This window comes from Pipra filicauda, unplaced genomic scaffold (genome assembly GCF_003945595.2).
Source record: "Pipra filicauda isolate LSUMZ 115617 unplaced genomic scaffold, ASM394559v2 scaffold186_size1760508_pilon, whole genome shotgun sequence".
NCBI lineage: Eukaryota > Metazoa > Chordata > Aves > Passeriformes > Pipridae > Pipra > Pipra filicauda.
In genome coordinates, this window is record NW_024104294.1 from 760,090 (window position 1) to 779,836 (window position 19,747).

A 19,747-nucleotide genomic window follows, 5' to 3' on the forward strand; every position below is an offset into this window, starting at 1 on the left:
TCCAGCCACTACAGTCCCGGGAAAGGACTTGGACTGCTTTTTTCCACTGTTGGTGTCCTTCCCAGTCAGCTTTCTGGTGGGTCTGCTCCTATTTGTAGTAACCAGACTACAAATACTCCTGAGATCACAGCTCCTCCACAGTGCTGTCACAGGTTTCAGAGGCCAGCAGCAGCCTGAGTTTGTGCTCCCTGGTCCTGGCTGTGTTCAGAGGATGTCACTGCTCTCCACCCCAGGGGAGATGTGGCACTGCAGCCTTGGAAGGAGGTGGTTTGGCATAGAGGGAGGTGGGAAGCAAAACATTGGTATTCCTGGAGTGAATGCTCCTGTATGTGGATGGAGCCACGTATCCAGTTGATGCAGGTTGTCCACCTGGAGTGGAGTTGCAGTTCATGGGGTGGGGAGGAGACAACAAAACAAAGTAATTCCCTCTGATGGTTCCCCAAGCCTACTTCTTTCCATTAGCCCCTAATCTTTGCTTCCCCACTGCTATTACCTGTGGGGAGGCAAAGATTAAACAAGTGGAGATTTGACACCATGCTGTCACAGCCTCCATTCTGTATGTGCCATCATTGTGTGTGGGTTTTTGGACATGAATTTGAGAACTTCTTGCTTCTCAGTGAATGGTAGATGAATACTTGGTTTTGCCACTTCTAGATATTACCTCATTGTGTTTAATTGTTGAATCATCTATGACATGAAAAGGAATTTGTTATCCCTCCTTGCCTGTTATGCAGCAAACAGATAATGCAGGTTCCAGTTCGTCATCTCCTGGAACTCCTGCAACAAAGACATCTGGACAGCCACACCAAATCTGTGTAAGCCAGAGCCAGTCTACTTCATCAGTAGTGAATAAGACTGCGACTTCCACTGTTGTAAGTGTTGCTTCCTTGATGACTACTGCAACGCCTATGACGGGAAAAGCTACAGTATCAGGTACTAAACTTCTTTTCCTAGAGAAAGTTAGGATCCAGGTGTGAGTTCTTTAGATGTCTTCACTATAAGTGGAAGAATATAGTCACCTGCATTTACGACTGTGTAAAAGTAAAGTCATGCTTTCTAAAACATCTTACGAGCATAACTTTTGGCTTAGCCAATGAAATGTCTAATTAATTTGACACCCTTTTGGCACTGACTGTATCTATTACACATAATAGAACAAGTTGCCCTTTGGTATTGGAGAGGGATTTTAGTTTTACTGCCACTAGACGATGCATTGTGCCTGTTCAGGAGTACAATGTGTCACTGAATGTGGAAACTATCAAGGTACCAGCACTACTACAGACTTGATTAGTTTGTGAGAGTGGAACTCCACTGTACTCAGAGAACTTGCAATGAGCAGAATTTGTCTCTGAGGCTTCACATCTGCTCTGTTTGGCTTGGAAAGGAGAGAGACGTTGATTAGAGGGAACTGAAGGCTTTGAAGTCAAAATCCATTAAGTACAGTGAAGTAGGCTGGATCTGGGATGTTTTGAGGTAATAAAGATGGACTTGCCCTTATGTGAAGGGCAGTTCTCCTTATTCAGTTTTATTGTATTCCAGTATCTTTTGTGTGAGGGAGAGTAAATACAGCACGTTTGAGTGTTATGGGTTAAAATTGGAGATTTTCATTCAGATTAATTCACCCGCTGGCATGTTCTGTTCACTTGAAATGGTTTTTTGTAAAGTGAAAGTGGAGTAAAAATACAGAAAAGAGAAAATAAGTGACACTGAGTTCATCTGACAGCGTCTTTTTGAAGCAGCTCTTCTTGTTTCATCTGTACTCAGTCTTCCAAAGTTCTCCTTCTTTATGACTGTGTTTTACGCAAAGCTTGAAAATAAACAGCATAGACTGCTAAGACTGACACAGTCCTGCAAGAAGCAGTTGAGTATTTTTCTCTTTGCAAAGAAAGCCGCAAGGGTGTCTTTTTTTCTTTTTTTTGGTAGGAAATATACCTTAATAAATAGCTTTCAGATTAAAATTCCCATTTAGGTGTGAGAATGCTGTCTAGATTTGGGTTTGGTTTAGGTTTTTTTGTAACCCGAGGCACTGACTTCATCGTGAAAAACTCCTTCAAGAATCGCAGAAGAACCAGTGGCTATAAAACACGTTATTTCAATGTATTAACAAACAAACAAAACCCCCAAACAAAACTGTGTTAAAATTCTGAACGTTGATGTTTTTAAAGGTAACTTTTTGAAAAGAATCTCAAATATTCCCTTGTTTTGCAACAAGCAATGTCTCTCACCCATCAGGCCGATAGTTAGTTCAAAAGGTCTCTTGTCACTGGCTTTGCTGTTGGGTCCCTTGCCGTCTAACCTGACACATCAGTATGTCACACACAAAGGAATGGGTAATACCAGGTGAGTCTTCTTGCCTGGAGGTGAAAGCCTAACTTACCAGTGCTGGGCATCTTTTAAAACCAGGAGACATCTACACCAGACCTTGCATATCTAGTACTTGGAAGGCAGCTATGTTTCTTAAACAATAATAAAAAAAAATAAAGAGAAAGGAACTTTATCTCAAAACGAAACATGAGCATAAAATTGCCATCATGAAGCTAAGGAATCCATTATTGTTGATGTTTTAAAATAAAAAGCTATGAACTTCCACAATCTGAAGAAAAGTTAGCTATAGATTGAATACAATTACATGGAAAATAGCTGGTTTACCACTAAAAAGGATGGGCATAGGCCCAAATCACAGAGTTAATGTTGACTGTAGTGGCTTGGGATGTCATCACAAGGAGATGACACATTGTGGAGGAGAGAGAGCTGACAGGTGTTGGGACTGTGGCACCCATGGAACTGTGGCACCACTTGGAGCTGTGCTGATTTCCACCAACAGTTACAAAGTGCTGCCATTGATAATGCTGTTAATACCTGGATGTTCTACTTGTTCTTTTGGCCTTGACTTAAATCAGGGATTTAGTTCAGTCCCCACTTTAATGTACTTCCTAGCCTGATAAGCCATCCTTGTGGATGTCTTCAGTGCATGTTAGAGAAAGACACAGAACACTCAGTTCAGGTACATCCTTCGTGAGACTTGCTGCACAGCAGCCTTGGGCTTGTCACTTTGTTGGAACACAGTTGATTGTGCCCTGCTGACTGCAGTGGATGCTGCAGCACTGGGACACCTCCATGGGAGTGGCTGTGTGAGTACAACAGAGCTGTAGTTCACTGGCTTACCAGACCCTTGAGCACAAGGTCTGGTTCTGACAAGAGTGTTTTACTCTGTGCTGAGCCTGCTTCAGTGGAAAGGTTTGTGTTACATCAGTTTTGCTTAAGATTCCTTAGGCAATTAGGAGACTTGCTTTACAACTGTCAGAGTGCTGTGCAGCATGTAATACTGTGCACACTGGTGCAGCACTCCAGTGTTTCAGCCATCATTTGTGTCAGTAAAAACTTGTCCTGACAGTTCACAGAACTGTGGCTTGTTAAGAGGATGGCAGTGCTCGCTTACGTGCCATCCTGGCTCAAGCAGAAAGGGAGAGAAGTAGCTGGAGATAAACTAACTGGTGTGTTTTATTTAACATTTTGTCTTCCGTTCTTCTTGCAGGGTTGCTAAAAATCCACTCAAATCAGTCTAGTCCACAGCAGGCTGTTCTGACAGTTCCCAGCCAGCTTAAACAGCTCGGTGTAAACACAGCTTCTGGAGGTGTTCAGACAATACTCATGCCTATGAACAAAGGTAAAGGGCAGAGGAGGATGACAGATGGTGTTTGAAAATCCCCTTTGACACAGAAGAGCACTTGGTCACTGTTGGAACACATGGTCCGAAGTAGAGATAGAAGAAAATGTAGCAAGGAATTCATCCCTAAACTTTGTGCTGCAAAAACATTGTGTTGCTTCTGAACATGGTTATTTGTCAAAGTGTATGAAATTTGATTTTTTTTTCTTCTTTGTTGCCCCCTTGTTTTTCTTTTCATCTCCAGTTTTACAGTCACTTTCTACCAGCAAAGTTTCAGCAGTTTCAGCTGTTACAGCAGCAAGTATGACTGCCCCTAGTCCCTCTACAGTATCCATCACTAAAGGTAACAAGGAATTTCTCAGTAAGATAAGTAGTAGAAGCTGGTGCTGCTTTATGCAAGTGGCCTGACTATGAAAGTAGACTCTGACTGTGGGTTCCTTTATTTCCATTGTTAATAGGGTTTAAATCAAGTTAAAATGGCACCTGGGGACTAGGAAATCACATTGATTTCCCCCTCAACAAATACCAAAGCATAGACAAGTACAGAGAGAAATGGGGATGTCCTAGAAAGCTACCATGAGTACCTTAAACACTTGTAGTTTCAATCCGTATTTGCAGAACTGCATAGAGCAGCAAGCGTTCAGTCACAGTGACTGTTCCTCAGGCAGTGACTGTGGTGGGCAGTGCTGGAGGTTGCTCTCCAGCAGTACTAGATACAGACAGCATGTGTCTGTGTGCACAGAGGGGGAAGATGTACTTTCAGTACCTCCCAGAATAAAGCGTGGGGCAGAGCTGAGACACTTGGAGTCCAGTTCATGCAGAACTGTCCTGTGTCTCTCCATCCCAGGAGCATGACCAGACTGTCTGGATGTTCTGGGTTGGGCACGTCTCTCTCCCTGCTTCTGTCTCACCAGAGTTCTGTCCCAGACGTGAGAAAGTTCAGATGTCAGAATCAGTGATGTCTTCAAAAAAGTTATTGCTTTGAGATGTCACTTCTGGTTAAAACTTAGTACCTTTCTATCCAGCTCTTTGTTTACAAAATGGCCAAGTACATTTGCAGCAGTTCAGTTTAGATCAGGCAGTCATATGCAAAACAGCAGCAATTGGTTATGCAGATTTTCTTAAAAGGATGAGATGTGAGCATGTTGAGATTTGGGGGAGGGGGAGGAACATGTTATGGTGGCTCTCTTTCAGGAGAATTGAAGGTCAAATTTGTTCATGCTTCGCAATCGGGATGCAAACAACAAAGTGATGTTATGTAAGACCCTTAGTCTTCCTGGAGTCTCACAAGACACTGCTTATCAAGCTGGCTGGTACTTTTTGTCTTCAAATGTGTTCTGTTTCTTTGAAGTTAAGATGGAGCCTGATTCAACTGGACAGAACTGCAGTTCTGTGGGTACCCAAGAAAACCAAGCAGCAGTGAAAACAGAAGAGAGCTCTGAACTTGGGAATTACGTTATCAAGTAATTGTTCATTTCTCTATAAGGATTTCTGATCTTTGAAATACCAGGGGAATGGAGATGGTTCTAGGGATGCATACAGTGTGTTACTTTTGACTTAGAAATACGTCATAAAGTCTTCTATCCCATACACTGCTGTAACAGTGCTAATCCTGTTGGGTGGCATTTGTTTCAGACAGTGTTGCAATATTTTCTTTGTAAATGGATTTCTATGTAAGGCTCACGAAAGGGGAAAAATTGAGTATTTGCAGTTGCTTTGGGCTTTGCTAGAATCACAAGCTGCTAAAACCTCTTTATCATCCTCTGGATGATAATTCCCATTGCTATTGTGTGTCCTTAGTAAGGTTGAACTGCCCAGTGACATGCAGGTCAATAAAGGGGCATCTGAAATAAATAGAACTGTCTGTCTTCTGGTCTCTCTGGTCTTGTGAAGGTCATGTACTTCTGTAATTACTTAGCATGAGGGCTGCCTTGCTTCAGAATTGGAATTAAATAATAATGAGTATTTATTCACTGGATGCTGTGAAATCCGGTGCCTTGTTTGTGATGCTCTTGCAAGTGCTTATTAGTGTTTCTTTTGCCAGAACTCAGTCTGCAGAATTTTCTTTGCGTATTTCCTGCAGTGTGTAGGATGTTTCTTCTGCTCTTGATTCCTCCAGTGGCTGACTTTCCTATCTCCGTGTTTTGAAAAGTTTTGTAATCCCAACATATCCCTGCAGACATTACCCTGATGGAGAGTATGTGTAGGAGAGAGGAATAAATCTTAAGTCACTACACACTGGAAATTATCTTAGTTAAAAAATAACTGTTGGAAAATACAGCTCCTGACAGTTAAATAGAGTACGTCTGGTAAAGTAAACTCCTGTAAGTATGAAGTGTCCCATGAAGTATCCTGTGTTCCTACTGGGACAGCCTGCACTGGTAGGTGCATCTTATCCCTTAAAGTAGTGTTGCAGCTTGCATTTGATGCAGGGATTTCTTCCAAGCCTATCTTCAGTTTCTTCAGCTTGAAAATGTAGCTTCAGATGTGGACACTTTTTGGCAAGAGGAGGGGCTGTTTGAAATACCTTCCCTGGATTGGGGCATAACAGTTTACCCTCATACTGCTATTTGTGACGCCTTGGGGCTAAAGACTTTAAACCATGCAGTGATTTTGAAACATTTTGCAGCTGATTCATTGCTTCCAACAGTCTTCATTGTGATTCTTTTTATCCCTTGCAGCATAGAATATTTGGAGAACGTCCAGCAGCTTTTAACAGCAATAGTGAAGAAGGTCCCATTAATTGCTGAAAAAAGTAAGCAGTAAATGAAAAGACTTTGCTTCTTATTTTCAGTGTATCAACAGAATGCCTTGCATACTCTGTAGCCACAGAAGTTATTAAAAGGTGGAATGAAATGAAGCCATCCTCCCAGAGAGCTCTCTCCAGGGGTTGTTCTAAAGATGCTTAGAATTAGGTTCTTCCAGTAAAGCCAAATACGTTGTTATCAGCCGTTAATAACTTGCATCTGGTTTTTGGTTACAAATAGGTTGTATTTCTTCATATAATGGCTGCAAGTAGGTCTTCCTTTCCCTGGTTTGTCCTTAATGGATGTGCTTTTCTCTTCTTCTCTTTTTTCCTTTTTTTTTTTTTTATTTTTTAAATATAATGCCGGGATTTTAGAATGCTTACAAGTACAATAACATAGGTCAACACTGTAATGTGTTTGTTATTGGGGGTTTTGTTTTTTTCTAAACAAAAGGTGGTGATCTGGAGAGAAACATTTTATTTGTATATGGTACTTTATTATTTCACACCTCTTGCTCATGTACTTAGCTGAAAATGTATCAGCTTTCTCTGCTAACTAATGCATTTTGAACACATGGTCCTAGAGGCTGGGTAGGACAGACCCTCTCAAGCACAGGCAGCAGAGTAGGAGTGGGAGGCACAGTAAAGCTTCCATTACATACAGCTCTCATGCTTTTCCCAGAAAACCTTTTCACTCTTGTTTTATTTTTACGTTGTAATTTGTTTGGAGGGGAAAAAAAGTTTTCCAAAGGAAGAGATTTTGATTAGTAAGACAGACTTACAGGTCTACGTCATACAGTTTTTGAGTGAAGAACAGCCCACAGCCACAGGTGTTTCTGTGTATGACCAAGACAGATGCTGGTTTTGCATCCAAACACCACAGTGTCAGTCCCTCTTGGAGAAAGCACAGTATTTGTAAGAATTAGTTAGTCATTGAGCCTGTGAGCATGATACACATTTCCCTTTCCTTTCTGCTAAATAACATCAAACCCAGAATCCATCTTGCTTACTAAAACCTTATTCAGTTTTTGACTTCATGTTTTTTAGGTGAGGATGTAAGCTCTTTCTGTGCCAGTTCAGTGGAACAGTATTACAGCTGGAATATTGGGAAGAGGAGGGCAGCCGAGGTAATCCTCTCTTGTGTTTCATAAGCAATCATTAGGAATACAAGAAAGATTTCTGAATTATGGAACCTGCCTTCTTGTTGGCTGATTTGTTTTCTGAATCAGTCTGTTCTTTTAAATGGCAGCATTCCTTATGGCAAGAGACACTGACTTATGTTCAGGTAGTGATCCTGTTTATTGTTCAGAGGCTTTCTCAAGCAGAAGGGATTCTGAAGGTTATTTTTCGGGTCATTCAAAATCAGATGGTTTTGAAACATTTTAAAACTCAAAATTTTTGCCAATTGTCCTGTTAACACTTTATCCTCATCACTCCTCTGTGGCATATTACAGTCATGGGAATTTTATAAAACTTTGTCTGCCTTTTTATGGGATTGTGTCTGCTTTCTGTAGGAAGAGAATTGAGGGATTTGTAAACAATGCTAGTGCTGAAGTAGATTGTCAGTTCACCAAAGATAAATATTTCAGTTAACCTGGACCTGTTTGTATTGTGGTTATGCTTCTCCCTATTTCTTTATAACTTTATCATCTTGTATGGTTTTACAGGGAAGATGTTAACATTGGTTAGATCTTTTGCTGTTGCCAATGATTGCAGAGTTAAATCAGATTTTAAGAAGCATATTTGCTCTAGTGGATTCTTGCACTATGCCACCTTAGGTGTTACTTGGGAGATGAGACATTTCAAGTCAAGATAAATTTGTCTAGGGCCCTGTAAATGCATGTCCCTTTTCTTGAGACTTACTTTGGATGATAAAGCAAAGTTTAAATGACCTGTCAGAAGTCATTCTGACTTCTGAGAAAATTCATGTTCCTTTTTTCTCCTTGCAACCTGGATTATTGTTCTGGGCTGTAGGCTAACCTTAAATGTTTTAGCCAGTGTGATGAGCTTTCCCTTCGGTTTGTCACAGTGGCAGCGAGCAATGACAGTGAGAAAGATCCTACAGGAAATTGTAGAGAGGCATCCCAGGTTTCACAATATTACCCCTCTGAAAACAAAGCATGTGGTGCACTGGTGTCGATGCCATGGCTACACTCCACCGGACCCTGAGACCTTGCGGAACGACGAGGACTCGATTGAAGACGTGCTGACACAGATAGACAGTGAGCCAGGTGAGTGGGGAGGGACAGGAAGCTCCTTTCTGCCAAAGACACCGTTTATTAAATGCCTTGAGATTGTGTGTATGTGCACACCTGTGCTGCTGCTTTGTTCTGAACTCGGTTCGCTCCGGAATGACCAAAGTTGGAGATTGTAAGGGCAGGCCTACAAGTGAGGCTGTCCCTTGCCCATATTAGTCCTGATGTTTTTCTGGGGCCTCTTGGGTTTTATTGTGCTTTGGGTCCTGTGGAGGCCCAGAGTGGATAAGTCTCATGAAAGATGATTCTTGCTCCACAAATATAATCTTTTATAAATGGATACACAAAGTAAGCATAGGGAGTAATGACATTTCTGCCCTTGGGCAAGCTTTAGCCTCTGTTAAGACTTACTGTGAAAACAGTATGAATGAGTTCAGCTACAAAACAAAAACCCCAAACCTGGCAGTGACAGTGTGGAGCTCAGTGTGGGTTAGTTTACCTCCAAAAGTGAGGTGAATTGGCTTATGTGAAGCATCCCACTTTGTATTACAGCTGCTACGTTATTCCAGTAGACATAGCTCTGGGACTCCACAGTTCATTTTAGTATGTATTAAACGTACATCTTTAATTTCATCCATTCTTCACAGTTAAGCTCTCTCGTTTCACCTTCAGCTAATCCCTCTCCCAAAGCTGAATGTTTTTCTGTTCTGATCATTCAGGGATTTTAGGTATTTCACAGAAGTGTATGGAATGGATTATACTTTGCGAAATCTGGCCCTGCATTGCAGTTGTTGAAGGTGGAAAGGAAGGCTAATATCTACCTTTTAATATTTTTAGCTAAATCACTAGATTTTTCTTTGTCTTTGAAGTTTATTGCATAGTTTTCCACTAAAGGTTTTACTGGCTCATGTTGATCATGAAGAGAAGAGGTTGCCCTTTTGTCATTCCACTGTGAATGTCTTCTGATTTTTTTTCTCAAAAATCATGATAATGCTTGTCAGAATGTGAAAGATGATTTAGTGTTACATGATGCCTGCATAGTAGAAACTTCACCTCTCCAAGCAAATTGAAGAGCATCAGACTGGTTTGCCAGTTGCCAAAAAGCTTCTGTGAGAAAGTCTGGGAGACTGACATTAGCCTGGTTTTGTTTGAAATGCAGCCTTCTTGATTGGTGTAGGAGCACATGAGGGAGAGAGGACCACAAGTGTCATAAAGATATAATTAGAACGCTCTCAGTGACTGTTTGCATTTCTGTGCATCTTTGTGTTTGGTAGGAACTACAAAAATAACTTGCAATTACCTTAATTTCTTATCATGTTTTGAGTGTGCATCTGTTTATAAACAGCTTTTCATAACCTATCATGTGTTTAATTGATTGCTTCTTTTTCAGAATGCCCTTCATCTTACAGCAGTGGTGAGGAGCTGTGCCGAAAAGTAGAGGAACTACAGCAATTTCTGAAACAAGAACCAGAACACGAAGAGGAAGTAGATATTCTCAACTTTAGCGAGCCATTAAAAATAAACATTAAGAAAGAACAGGAGGAGAAACAAGAAGAGATTAAGTTCTACATGGCTTCCTTGCCTGCATCAGAGTTCGTGAGGGACGCTGCTGAGAAGGTAATAAGTGACTCATAAAGCTAATTGGAACTGTTGTTAAGCTAATTGTGGTCTTGCATTTATTTAGTTGCCTTTTTTTCATCTCTGGATTTTTTAATGAAAGTTTTTATAAATGCCCTGGAAAAATTGAACCTTCTGACTCATTACACTCAGCTGCCACTGCTGGCAGGAGAAAGGGAAGTGTACCAGCTGGCTGTATTGCAAGGCGTAGTACAGAAAAAAAATCATCTTGGAAGGCTAAAAGCAAGGATAAATGAGGAATGAGGAGCACTAGCACTGAATTTTTCCTGTGAAAGATTTGGATTTGTTTCTTGGACCAGTGCTGTTTAATAGCAACTCCTGAGAAGGGGTTGTGATAAAGATTAGGCCACAGCAAACTTCTTGAGTGCTTGGATTGCTTCCTCCCATTCAAATCAGGGCAAAAGAAAGGGAGAGGGAGGTGTTCTGTCACCGCAGCAGGGAGGAGAGAGAGAAGACTGGCTTGGCTTGTAGGAAAGAGTGCTCACCATTGTACCAGCGGAGACGGAGCAGCAGGAGCGGCAGTTGTGGGAGAAAGAAAGGATCTCTGTCTCCACCTCACATGCTGACATCAAGGGACAAAGCTTTGGCTCTGCAGTGTATCCAGACTCTTGCTACATAGGTGACCAAGGCACAGACGCAATGAGAGTGGGACTGAGGGATGAAACACTCTTTTGATGTGGAACTTTTGTGCCAGGAGTACTGTTCAAAGTGCTTTCAGTTGCCATAGTTGGGTGCAGGGAAGATGATGAGTAGATGGATTGAATATATGTATAGTTTTAAAATAGAGCTACTGTTCTCAATCCAAATATACCCAACGCAGCCTGGATTTTGTGTGAACTTTCCGAAACAAACATTAAAACCTGCTTTTGTTTCTTCTGACTTTTAGAGACGTTTCTGCAGGCTGTACTAATTTTCCCCAGTTTTTTTTTAAATGAAGCCAACAGTGTGCCCAGGTGGCCAAGAAGGCCAATGGGATCTTGTCCTGTATCAAAAATAGCATGGCCAGCAGGAGCAGGGAAGTGATCCTTCCCCTGTACTCTGCGTTGGTGAGGCCACACCTTGAGTATTGTGTTCAGCTCTGGGCCCCTCAGTTCAGAAAGGATATTGAGGTGCTGGAGCGGGTCCAGAGAAGAGCAACGAGGCTGGTGAAGGGACTGGAGCACAAGTCCTATGGGGAGAGGCTGAGGGAGCTGGGGTTGTTTAGCCTGGAGAAGAGGAGGCTCAGAGGTGACCTCATCGCCGTCTATAACTACCTGAAGGGAAGTTCCAGCCAGGTGGGGGTTGGTCTCTTCTCTCGGGCACTCAGCAATAGGACAAGGGGGCACGGGCTTAAGCTCCGCCAGGGGAAATTTAAGTTGGATATCAGGAGAAAATTCTTTACAGAGAGAGTAATCAGGCATTGGAATGGGCTGCCCGGAGGGGTGGTGGATTCACCATCCCTGGAGATTTTTAAACGCAGATTGGACGTGGCACTGAGTGCCATGATCTAGTAAATGGACTGGATTTGGACCAAGGGTTGGACTCGATGATCTCGGAGGTCTTTTCCAACCCAATCGATTCTATGATTCTATGATTATATTGCTTGGAAGTTCTGCAGTGTCTGCTTCTTTTTTAACTACCCTTTGTAATATTTTTTTCCCTGTTAATCTCATCAAATCTGTAGTACAGCGTGAGTTTTGTTGTTTGATGTACTAATTTTTTTTTCCTCTCATATTTTATAGATAGGGATTTCTTTTCAACCTGCTGAGGTACAAAAGAATGTTTATGCATCAGTAATAGAAGATATGATTTTAAAGGTAAGAAATTATTTCACAATAAGGATTTAAATGTAATTGTATTAACTCAGGAATTAGGAAAAAAATTGAATATCTTTATTTATATGCGTTTATCAAATTAGGAGATCAGGGTCTGATGTCTGTCTTTCTACACATATGGGCAGGTATAAATCTGCCCAAAGAGTCATACACTTTTGTGAGTGTTTCCAGCTTTCTAGCTGATTTGTTGACTTCGACACGGAACTGTGATTTGCAGTTTCTCACTGCCACTAAGATACTGACTCATTCTGTAATTTTGAAAATACCTCTTACTTTGTCCTTCCCTTCATAACTGGGTGTGAATCTGCCAGAATTGTGTAAGATTTGATTATTTTATACAAAGTTAGCTATTTTTCCCTAAATACCTTTCGGGTGCTTTGCTTGTGTTGTCTCTGCTGGGAAACTGCTGAATTCCTGCAGACAGTAACAATTCTGCCTTGTGTGAGAAACCATTCCTCTATCGTAATTGCTTTTGGAAGAACAGAGAAATGGTTTTGTACCAGCTTGGAACAGCATGGAGCTGGAGTTCTTGGGTTTGGACTGAAGGCTAACACAGATTATTTCTAGCAGCACTCTGCTGTATTTCATGCCAAAGATGATTTTGGGGGTTCTTTTTACAGATTGCTGCTTATTAGAAGGTGAGTTTTTAAAAAGCTAATTGGTTCCAGGTGGCACATGCACTCCTGTGCATGCCTGTGCTGTGCTCCCTGTTACTTAGCATAGTTAAATTCTGATAGAGATACATCCATTTGTAGACACAGATTGTAACCATCAGGTTGCTCCATTACAATCGTAGAGTTATGCCAGTTTTCCTGACTGAATATCCCAGAAATCTCTGCTCTGGTCTTGACACAGCACAGAAAGACGAGAGCCTTAATTACTTTTGACTGAACCTTGGTTAAGCCAAGTGTTGGGCATACACCTGCTGGCTTCTTGCTGCCCAGACTAGAAGGTTTCTGAGGCAGTGTCTTGACCACGAGGAGTAGTTGGCAAGCATGTATCAGTTCCCAGGAGAATATCTACAATCTGCCATGTACAAAACCAGCTCTGGTGTGTGAGAGGAAGGGCCCTGAAATGCTCTTTGAAACACAGGCTCTGGAACATTGGATCCACCCTGCTGTGCACTTACTACTCTGCAGGTCCAGAGGGAAACCAGGCTGGGCAGTTACAGTCTAAGCCCTGGGTGTCTGTTGGTCTCTTTCTTTTTGTTAAATATACACATCTTAAGTAATAAAACTCACTTGGGCATTTTGAGCTGCCCTCTGCTGATTGATTGAGGTTTGAAGTAAGCTAAAATTTCTGCTGCTCTGACACTGATACTCGAGCAAATAGCAAGTTTCCTGACTCTGTAATGCTGTCTCCTAATGTTGTCTCCTCTCGCAGGCCACTGAGCAGCTCATGAGTGATATCCTGCGGCAGGCGCTGGCTGTGGCGTATCAGACGGCTCCTCACAACAGGTACAGCAACTTGGTTCTCTGGGACCACTCACACCAGCACTGAGGGCTTGAATGGCTTGAGACATTTAGTCAGTGCGGGGCTCAGACCATGAGAGTGAGGGAATTTGTGGACTATATTCTGGGAAGATCCAAGCCTTATAAGGGGGTTCGTCATCTCCTGGCTCCATAGTGGCAAAGGATGGAAACATAAACAACATCAAAGACTGGGGCAGGATTCTCTGGCGTTGCCACACCCAAAGGCAGATGACCTGTTTCTACAGAGCCATGTTGGAAGGACCTGCTAACTCTTGTCCATCTCAGGCTACTGTGTAGACAACTTAGCCATGGCCTGCCAGAACTTAAACAACCTAAATAATCTCTGTATTTTGCTGATATACACTTCTCTGGCTCAGATATTGAGTGATTTTTATAGAATCATAGAATGGTTTGGGTTGGAAGGGACTTTAAAGACCATTTCGTTCTAACTCCTGCCATGGGTAGGAACACCTCCCACTAGACCGAGTTGCTCAGAACCCCATCCAACCTGGCCTTGAACACTTCCAGGGATGGGGAATCCACAACTTTCTCTGGGCAACCTGTTCCATTGTCTCACCACCCTCACAGTAAAGAATCTTTTCTAATATCTTATGATTAGGCCACATTTTGATTTCTGTTCAGCAGAATGATTTGGGATAGCTTGAAATTGATTAAAAAATAACAGTATGAGAAAATGTTAGCATAAATATTCACTTGTATGCAATGTGTAAATGTTTATACAATATACATAAAACGTATGTGTTATATGTAGAAATACATACACAATTTCTGTGCTATAGAAGGTCAAGAATTAATATTTCAGCACTTGATATTCCTGTCTCGGTACCCAAGAGGTTTCCCTCAGTCTTGAGAGTGGCTTTTTTTGTGCTGTGACATTTTAATGCTTTTCCTGTGTTGCTCTAACACCTGCTCTCATATAATTTTTTTGATTGATATTTTTATTCCCCCCTCCCCCCACATTGGTAAATTTATTGGCTTGCTGCTTTATGGACACGTGCTTTTTTATGTATTATAATAGCATCTCTGATGCATTCCCTGCAGGACTCCAAGAGAGATCACAGTGATGAATATTCACAAAGCCATCTGTAATATTCCCTTTCTTGACTTCCTCACAAACAAACATATGAAGATACTAAATGAGGAACAATGAAATAGAGCAGAGAAGATGCTACAGGAAAGGTGGATTTATGACTGAAGTTGGGTTGACAAATCCAGTATTTCTGTAGAACACTTATATACATTTATAACGTTGGGCTACTAGATTGTTACCTCCAATTAAAGATGCACCTTAATGCAACAAAATGATGCTCTGTTCCAAATCAAGTTGTTAAATGTCAGTGTTTACTTGGTAAGTGTGTGTTCAGTGGCTGAACAAACATTGTCAGTTTGCATCAAGTTGCTAGCTGTGAGAGGCTCCACAGGCCTGGTTCCTCTGAGACAGTTCTATTGATGAGATTGAACTGGGTTTTAAGATAAAAATTATGCTTTTTGATGCAGTCTACATGTGAGTTGGTTTCTCCATGCAGTGGGCAGGGCACTTGCTTTGGCATTCTGAGTGTGAGAAAAGTCTAAGGCAGCTTTTAAAGGTGGGTCATTTGAGTAGATGGATGGGGGTAGGTTTGGATGTCAGGGAGCAGAAAGCTGATCGCTGCAAAAATTCTGCCAGTCCTGCCCGAGCATGATGTGTGTGACTGAGAAACACAGCTGGGTAGGCTGATCAGTAGCTTTCTCAGCTAAGTGTCACCTCACCAAATTCCTTACCACTCTAGAGGATGTGTCAGATGCTGCTTTTCTTAGTCACCTCAGAAAGGGTAGACTGGCACATTCTCAGTCAAGATGAGCAAACCACGGTCAGGCCTGAGAAGATTTGACTGACCACTTGTCCTGCATGGGAGGGGAAGGAGCAAGGACAGCATTCAGTGTTTGTGGGCTTGGACTGGCTGAAACACTTTGCTTGCCCAGCAAGTGCCTCCCCAGGCTGTCAGAAGGTTTGGAGTGTGCTGGAGGGCAGGTGACCAGCTGTGTTGTACAAGTCTTAATGTTTTGGCAGTGTTCATTAATGATCAGCTTAGACCGAAGTGCTGTGGGAGCAGCACTACTTTGGATTAAGTTCTGTTCTACAAGCCTGATAGGATGAAAAAGTCAGAGATTTGCTGCTTGTGGGGAGATCCTCTGATGTCTTGACTGCAGGAAGAAATTCTGCTACTAACCCCAGCACTTACCTGTCTCAGGAACATCACTGGTGAGGGAGACATGTCTGCAGCCTGGCTATCAACACCTCGCTGGAGAAGGCTTCGCTGACAACATCCTGACCACTTCACATCCACCACCCCTTTGTCTTGCCTCATGGGGGCTTGCTGGTAGTGTGAATAAGCCATTGTGAAGCTGGTGGGACTCCTGTGGGACTGTCATGCTTTCAGCGTGCTTGTTTTGTGTGGCAGTGCTGTTGTGTGGGTGGAGCATGGGTCAAACAGCCAGAACCTCCAATGTGCTGATCTCAGCTGGGTCTCTGATCTGCTGCATGGCCTTTGATTTAATCACTCTGTGCCTCAGTTTCCCCATCTCTGATCATGGGGAGCAGGATACCTACCTCATAGGGGTGTACTGAGGCCTCGCTCTTGTTGGTGCCGTGCTTTGACAATACAAAGCCTTTTATAAACATTAAGCTACAGTTATCTTTCCTGGCCTGGGGTAGGAACAGAAATCTTCAAAATGTTATCTTTTGGTGCTTTTTTTGGGTAGAAGACAGATGATGGTAGCTCCAGTAGTGTGCACGAACTGTGAAAAATGGTTCAGTTAAAGCGTGGCTTCAGGGTGGCTTCAGGCTTTGAAGGAGAGTAGCCCAGGTTTAATGCAGTTGTTAAACTGAAGAAAGCACTGTGTACCTCAGAAGGGGTCCTGCCTGTCTTCTCCTTAAATAAAACTAGGGTCTGCAGGAAAGCCCCTCTCAGTTCATCACAGCTAACAGGGAGCTGTAGTTCTCTTCAATGTAAGAGTGGCAAAACCTGACCCTTGAATCCAGGAAATGGGACCAATGGATGAAATCCAAACAGCATTCGGAGAAGGACTTAAATGCCCCCGGGAAGGACGTTACAGATGCTCTGGATTCAAAAGCTAATCCTGGCTTGTTCGGGTGAGCTGAGTGCAGGATTGCCTGCGAAAGGAAAGGGCACAGCTTAGCCCTGACATTAGTTTATCAGCAGAGGTCAGTGTGACGGAGTCAAGCAGTGGTGATTATGTTTCAGCTCAGTGTGGAGTAGAGAGGAATCCCAGTAGCTGGGGAACTGCAGGCCCCATGCTTTGTAGGCTGTAGTGATTTCCAAGCCTGTACTTACAGGCATCCCTGTGTGCTTCTTTTAGTGCATCAAAAGAAAAGAGAAGGGCATTTTCAAGATCTGTCACTGTCAGGACAGCCTGCAGCTTGTGTGGGAACAGCCTTTTGGGCAAACTCAGTTGTGCTATGATCTGCAATGACCTTGAGTAGGGTATGCAGTTTTGGGCAGCACAATATAAAAAAGGCATTAAGCTATGAGAGAGCGTCCAAGGGAAGCCACGAGAATGGTGAAGGGTCTGGAGGAGAAGCCTTATGAGGAGCAGCTGAGGGCACTTGGTTTGTTCAGGCTGAAGGAGACTGAGGGGAAACCTCATTGCAGTTACAACATCCTCATGAGGGGAAGCAAAGGGGCAGGTATTGATGTTTCTTGTGACCAGTGACAGAACTCAAGGAAATGGCACGAAGCTGAGTTGGGGTAAGATTAAGTTGGATCTCAGGAAAAGGTTCTTCACCTGGTGGTTGGGCACTGAACAGACTCCCCAGGGAAGTGGTCGCAGCACCAAGCCTGCCTGAGTTCAAGAAGCAGTTTGAACAGCGCTGTCAGGCACATGGTGTGACTCTTGGGGTGTCCTGCACAGGGCTGGGAGTTGGACTTGATGATCCTGATGGGTCCCTTCCAACTCAGCATATTCTATGATTCTGTGACACACACATTTCCAGCCCCTGTCTCTTCTGGGCTTAGTTTCTGGGATTGTGATATGCCCAGAGCAACTTTTGAGGATGCAGGAGCTTGTCTTTGGGCATCTGTTTGCAAATTGTGGCTTCTTTGCCTGTGTCCTGCTTGTCTGTGAGGAATGGAATTTCAGAATGAGTCCTGCACCTGGCTCTGAAGCAGGCAGGTAATGACTCCTCATTCTTAATGGGGTTCTTGCACAGGAGATCTATTGCTACATTTCTGAGCAACCACAGGTTATTCTCTTAGGAGATGCATATGAATAGTATATAAAGTTTGCTGAAGAAAAATAAATTGTTAAAAGCAGATAGGAAATGACAAATTTGTTTAGTCCTTCACATGTAGGAAACGTTTGCAACAAGTTCTTTGCATTTTGAATAGTGGTGGGAGAAAAATTTGTTGGTGAGAAGTTCCTGTGGGAATTGCTTGGAGATGAGGTAGAGATTGTGGAATTTCACACACCTGTTCAGGTGTTTGTGGAATGCTACATGTGATATGGTGTGTTGAAATGTTATGGTGTATTTCTCTGGCTTTTGAAAGAGTCTGGATACAAGTTAAAGATCCCTTTACAAATATTACCCATGTTTGTAATGCTGAGTGTTTAAATCCTTCATGTTATCTGTATTATACTGTATAATTGTGTAAGATACGTACGTATGTTTACAATAAATTCTTTTATTAGCTGTGCCCTAGCACAATTCTAATTTGTCTTGACTGTCACCTGTCACTCAGCGTTTCTCCAAATTCGCAGATACTTTTGTGCTCTGTGTATTCAGAATGTCCTAGTTAGTTCTGGATAAAAATTGCTAGTTGTGGAACTGATCTGAAGGAAAAGGTAATTTTTCCCTTTCCTAGTTATTTTAAAAAGCTCCTGGTTTAGGAGGCTGGGGGAAGGGAAGCCAGGAGCTGAGCTCCAATCTTTCATCCTCCAGAGCAGCCTGTTTAAACAGCAAGTAATTGGTTTATGTGGAAGATTGAAAAGCAAGGTGGGTTGAGGTTGTCCAGCTGCCAGACGCCCACCCAGCCACTCTCACTCCCCTGCAGCAGATGAAGAAGCTTGTGGGTCAGGATAATTTACCAGAGAATCATTTAGTTTGAACAACACCGCTAAGACCATCGGGTCCTACAGTAAACCCAGCACTGCCACGTTCACCACAAAACCGTGTGCCCAAGTGCCACACCTGCACATCTGGTAAATCCCTCCACCGATGGGGACTCCACCACTGTTCTGCTCAGATCAAGGCAGTCTCTGTAGGTAAAACCAGGGACATCACGTACCAGTTACTGCCGTAGGCAAAACAGACTCGACTTTAAAAATTAGTTGAATGGATTGCCAAAGAGAGCTGGATGGTGAGAAGCAAAGACAAGAAAAAACAACTGAAAAAAGCATCCTGTGTCCCCCCCCAACTCATTTTTCCTCAGATTGACTTCTTCAGTCCTTCACTCCCGACTGCTGCCTCCTCCGTCCCTCAGGCACTGGGCGCAGCCGGCTCCTCAGGGGTTCGGCTCCCTCGGCTGCCCGGGACCCGGCTGTGTCCGGCACAGGGCAGCCCCCTCCCCTCACAGAGACCCCCCACAGCTCTGCCCTCCCCTCACAGAGACCCCATAGCTCTGCCCTCCCCTCACAGACCCCCCACAGCTCTGCCCTCCCCTCACAGACCCCCCACAACTCTGCCCTCCTCTCACAGACACCCCACACAACTCTGCCCTCCTCTCACAGAGACCCCACAGCTCTGCCCTCCTCTCAGACACCCACACAGCTCTGCCCTCCTCTCACAGACCCCCCACAGCTCTGCCCTCCCCTCACAGACACCCCCCACAACTCTGCCCTCCCCTCTCAGACACCTTCCCACAACTCTGCCCTCCCCTCACAGAGACCCCACAGCTCTGCCCTCCTCTCACAGACACCCCCCACAACTTGCCCCTCCCCTCACAGAACACCCCCCCACGCTCTGCCCTCCCCTCAACCGGGACACCCCCCCCACAGCTCTGCCTCCCTCTCAGAGACCCCTCACAAACTTGCCCTCCCCTCTCAGACCACCTCCCACAAGCTCTGCCCTCCTCTCACAGACACCCCCCACAACTCTGCCCTCCCCTCACAGACACCCCACAAGCTCTTCCTTCCTCTCACAGACACCCCCCACAGACTCTGCCCTTCCCTCACAGACACCCCCCCACAGCTCTACC

At 43.6% G+C, this 19,747-nt stretch overlaps 1 protein-coding gene across 9 annotated transcripts in view; it reads left to right on the forward strand.

Annotated features, from left to right (window-relative positions):
• YEATS2 (YEATS domain containing 2) overlaps positions 1 to 17,388 on the forward strand; it is a 48,088-nt gene extending 30,700 nt beyond the window's left edge. For 7 of the 9 annotated variants that reach the window (XM_039380130.1, XM_039380128.1, XM_039380127.1 and 4 more), the window contains 11 exons: positions 735 to 933; positions 3,536 to 3,667; positions 3,912 to 4,010; positions 5,019 to 5,130; positions 6,349 to 6,422; positions 7,461 to 7,540; positions 8,443 to 8,644; positions 9,999 to 10,225; positions 11,968 to 12,042; positions 13,444 to 13,517; positions 14,595 to 14,855. In XM_039380130.1, the coding sequence (XP_039236064.1) occupies positions 735 to 933; positions 3,536 to 3,667; positions 3,912 to 4,010; positions 5,019 to 5,130; positions 6,349 to 6,422; positions 7,461 to 7,540; positions 8,443 to 8,644; positions 9,999 to 10,225; positions 11,968 to 12,042; positions 13,444 to 13,517; positions 14,595 to 14,703 (1,383 nt within the window). In that variant the 3' untranslated portion in view covers positions 14,704 to 14,855. Of the gene's footprint in view, positions 1 to 734; positions 934 to 3,535; positions 3,668 to 3,911; positions 4,011 to 5,018; positions 5,131 to 6,348; positions 6,423 to 7,460; positions 7,541 to 8,442; positions 8,645 to 9,998; positions 10,226 to 11,967; positions 12,043 to 13,443; positions 13,518 to 14,594; positions 14,856 to 15,784 lie in introns of those variants that run through there. The other 2 variants (XM_027741245.2, XM_039380129.1) reach the window with 2 other exon arrangements.
• The last annotated feature ends 2,359 nt before the right edge of the window (positions 17,389 to 19,747 follow it).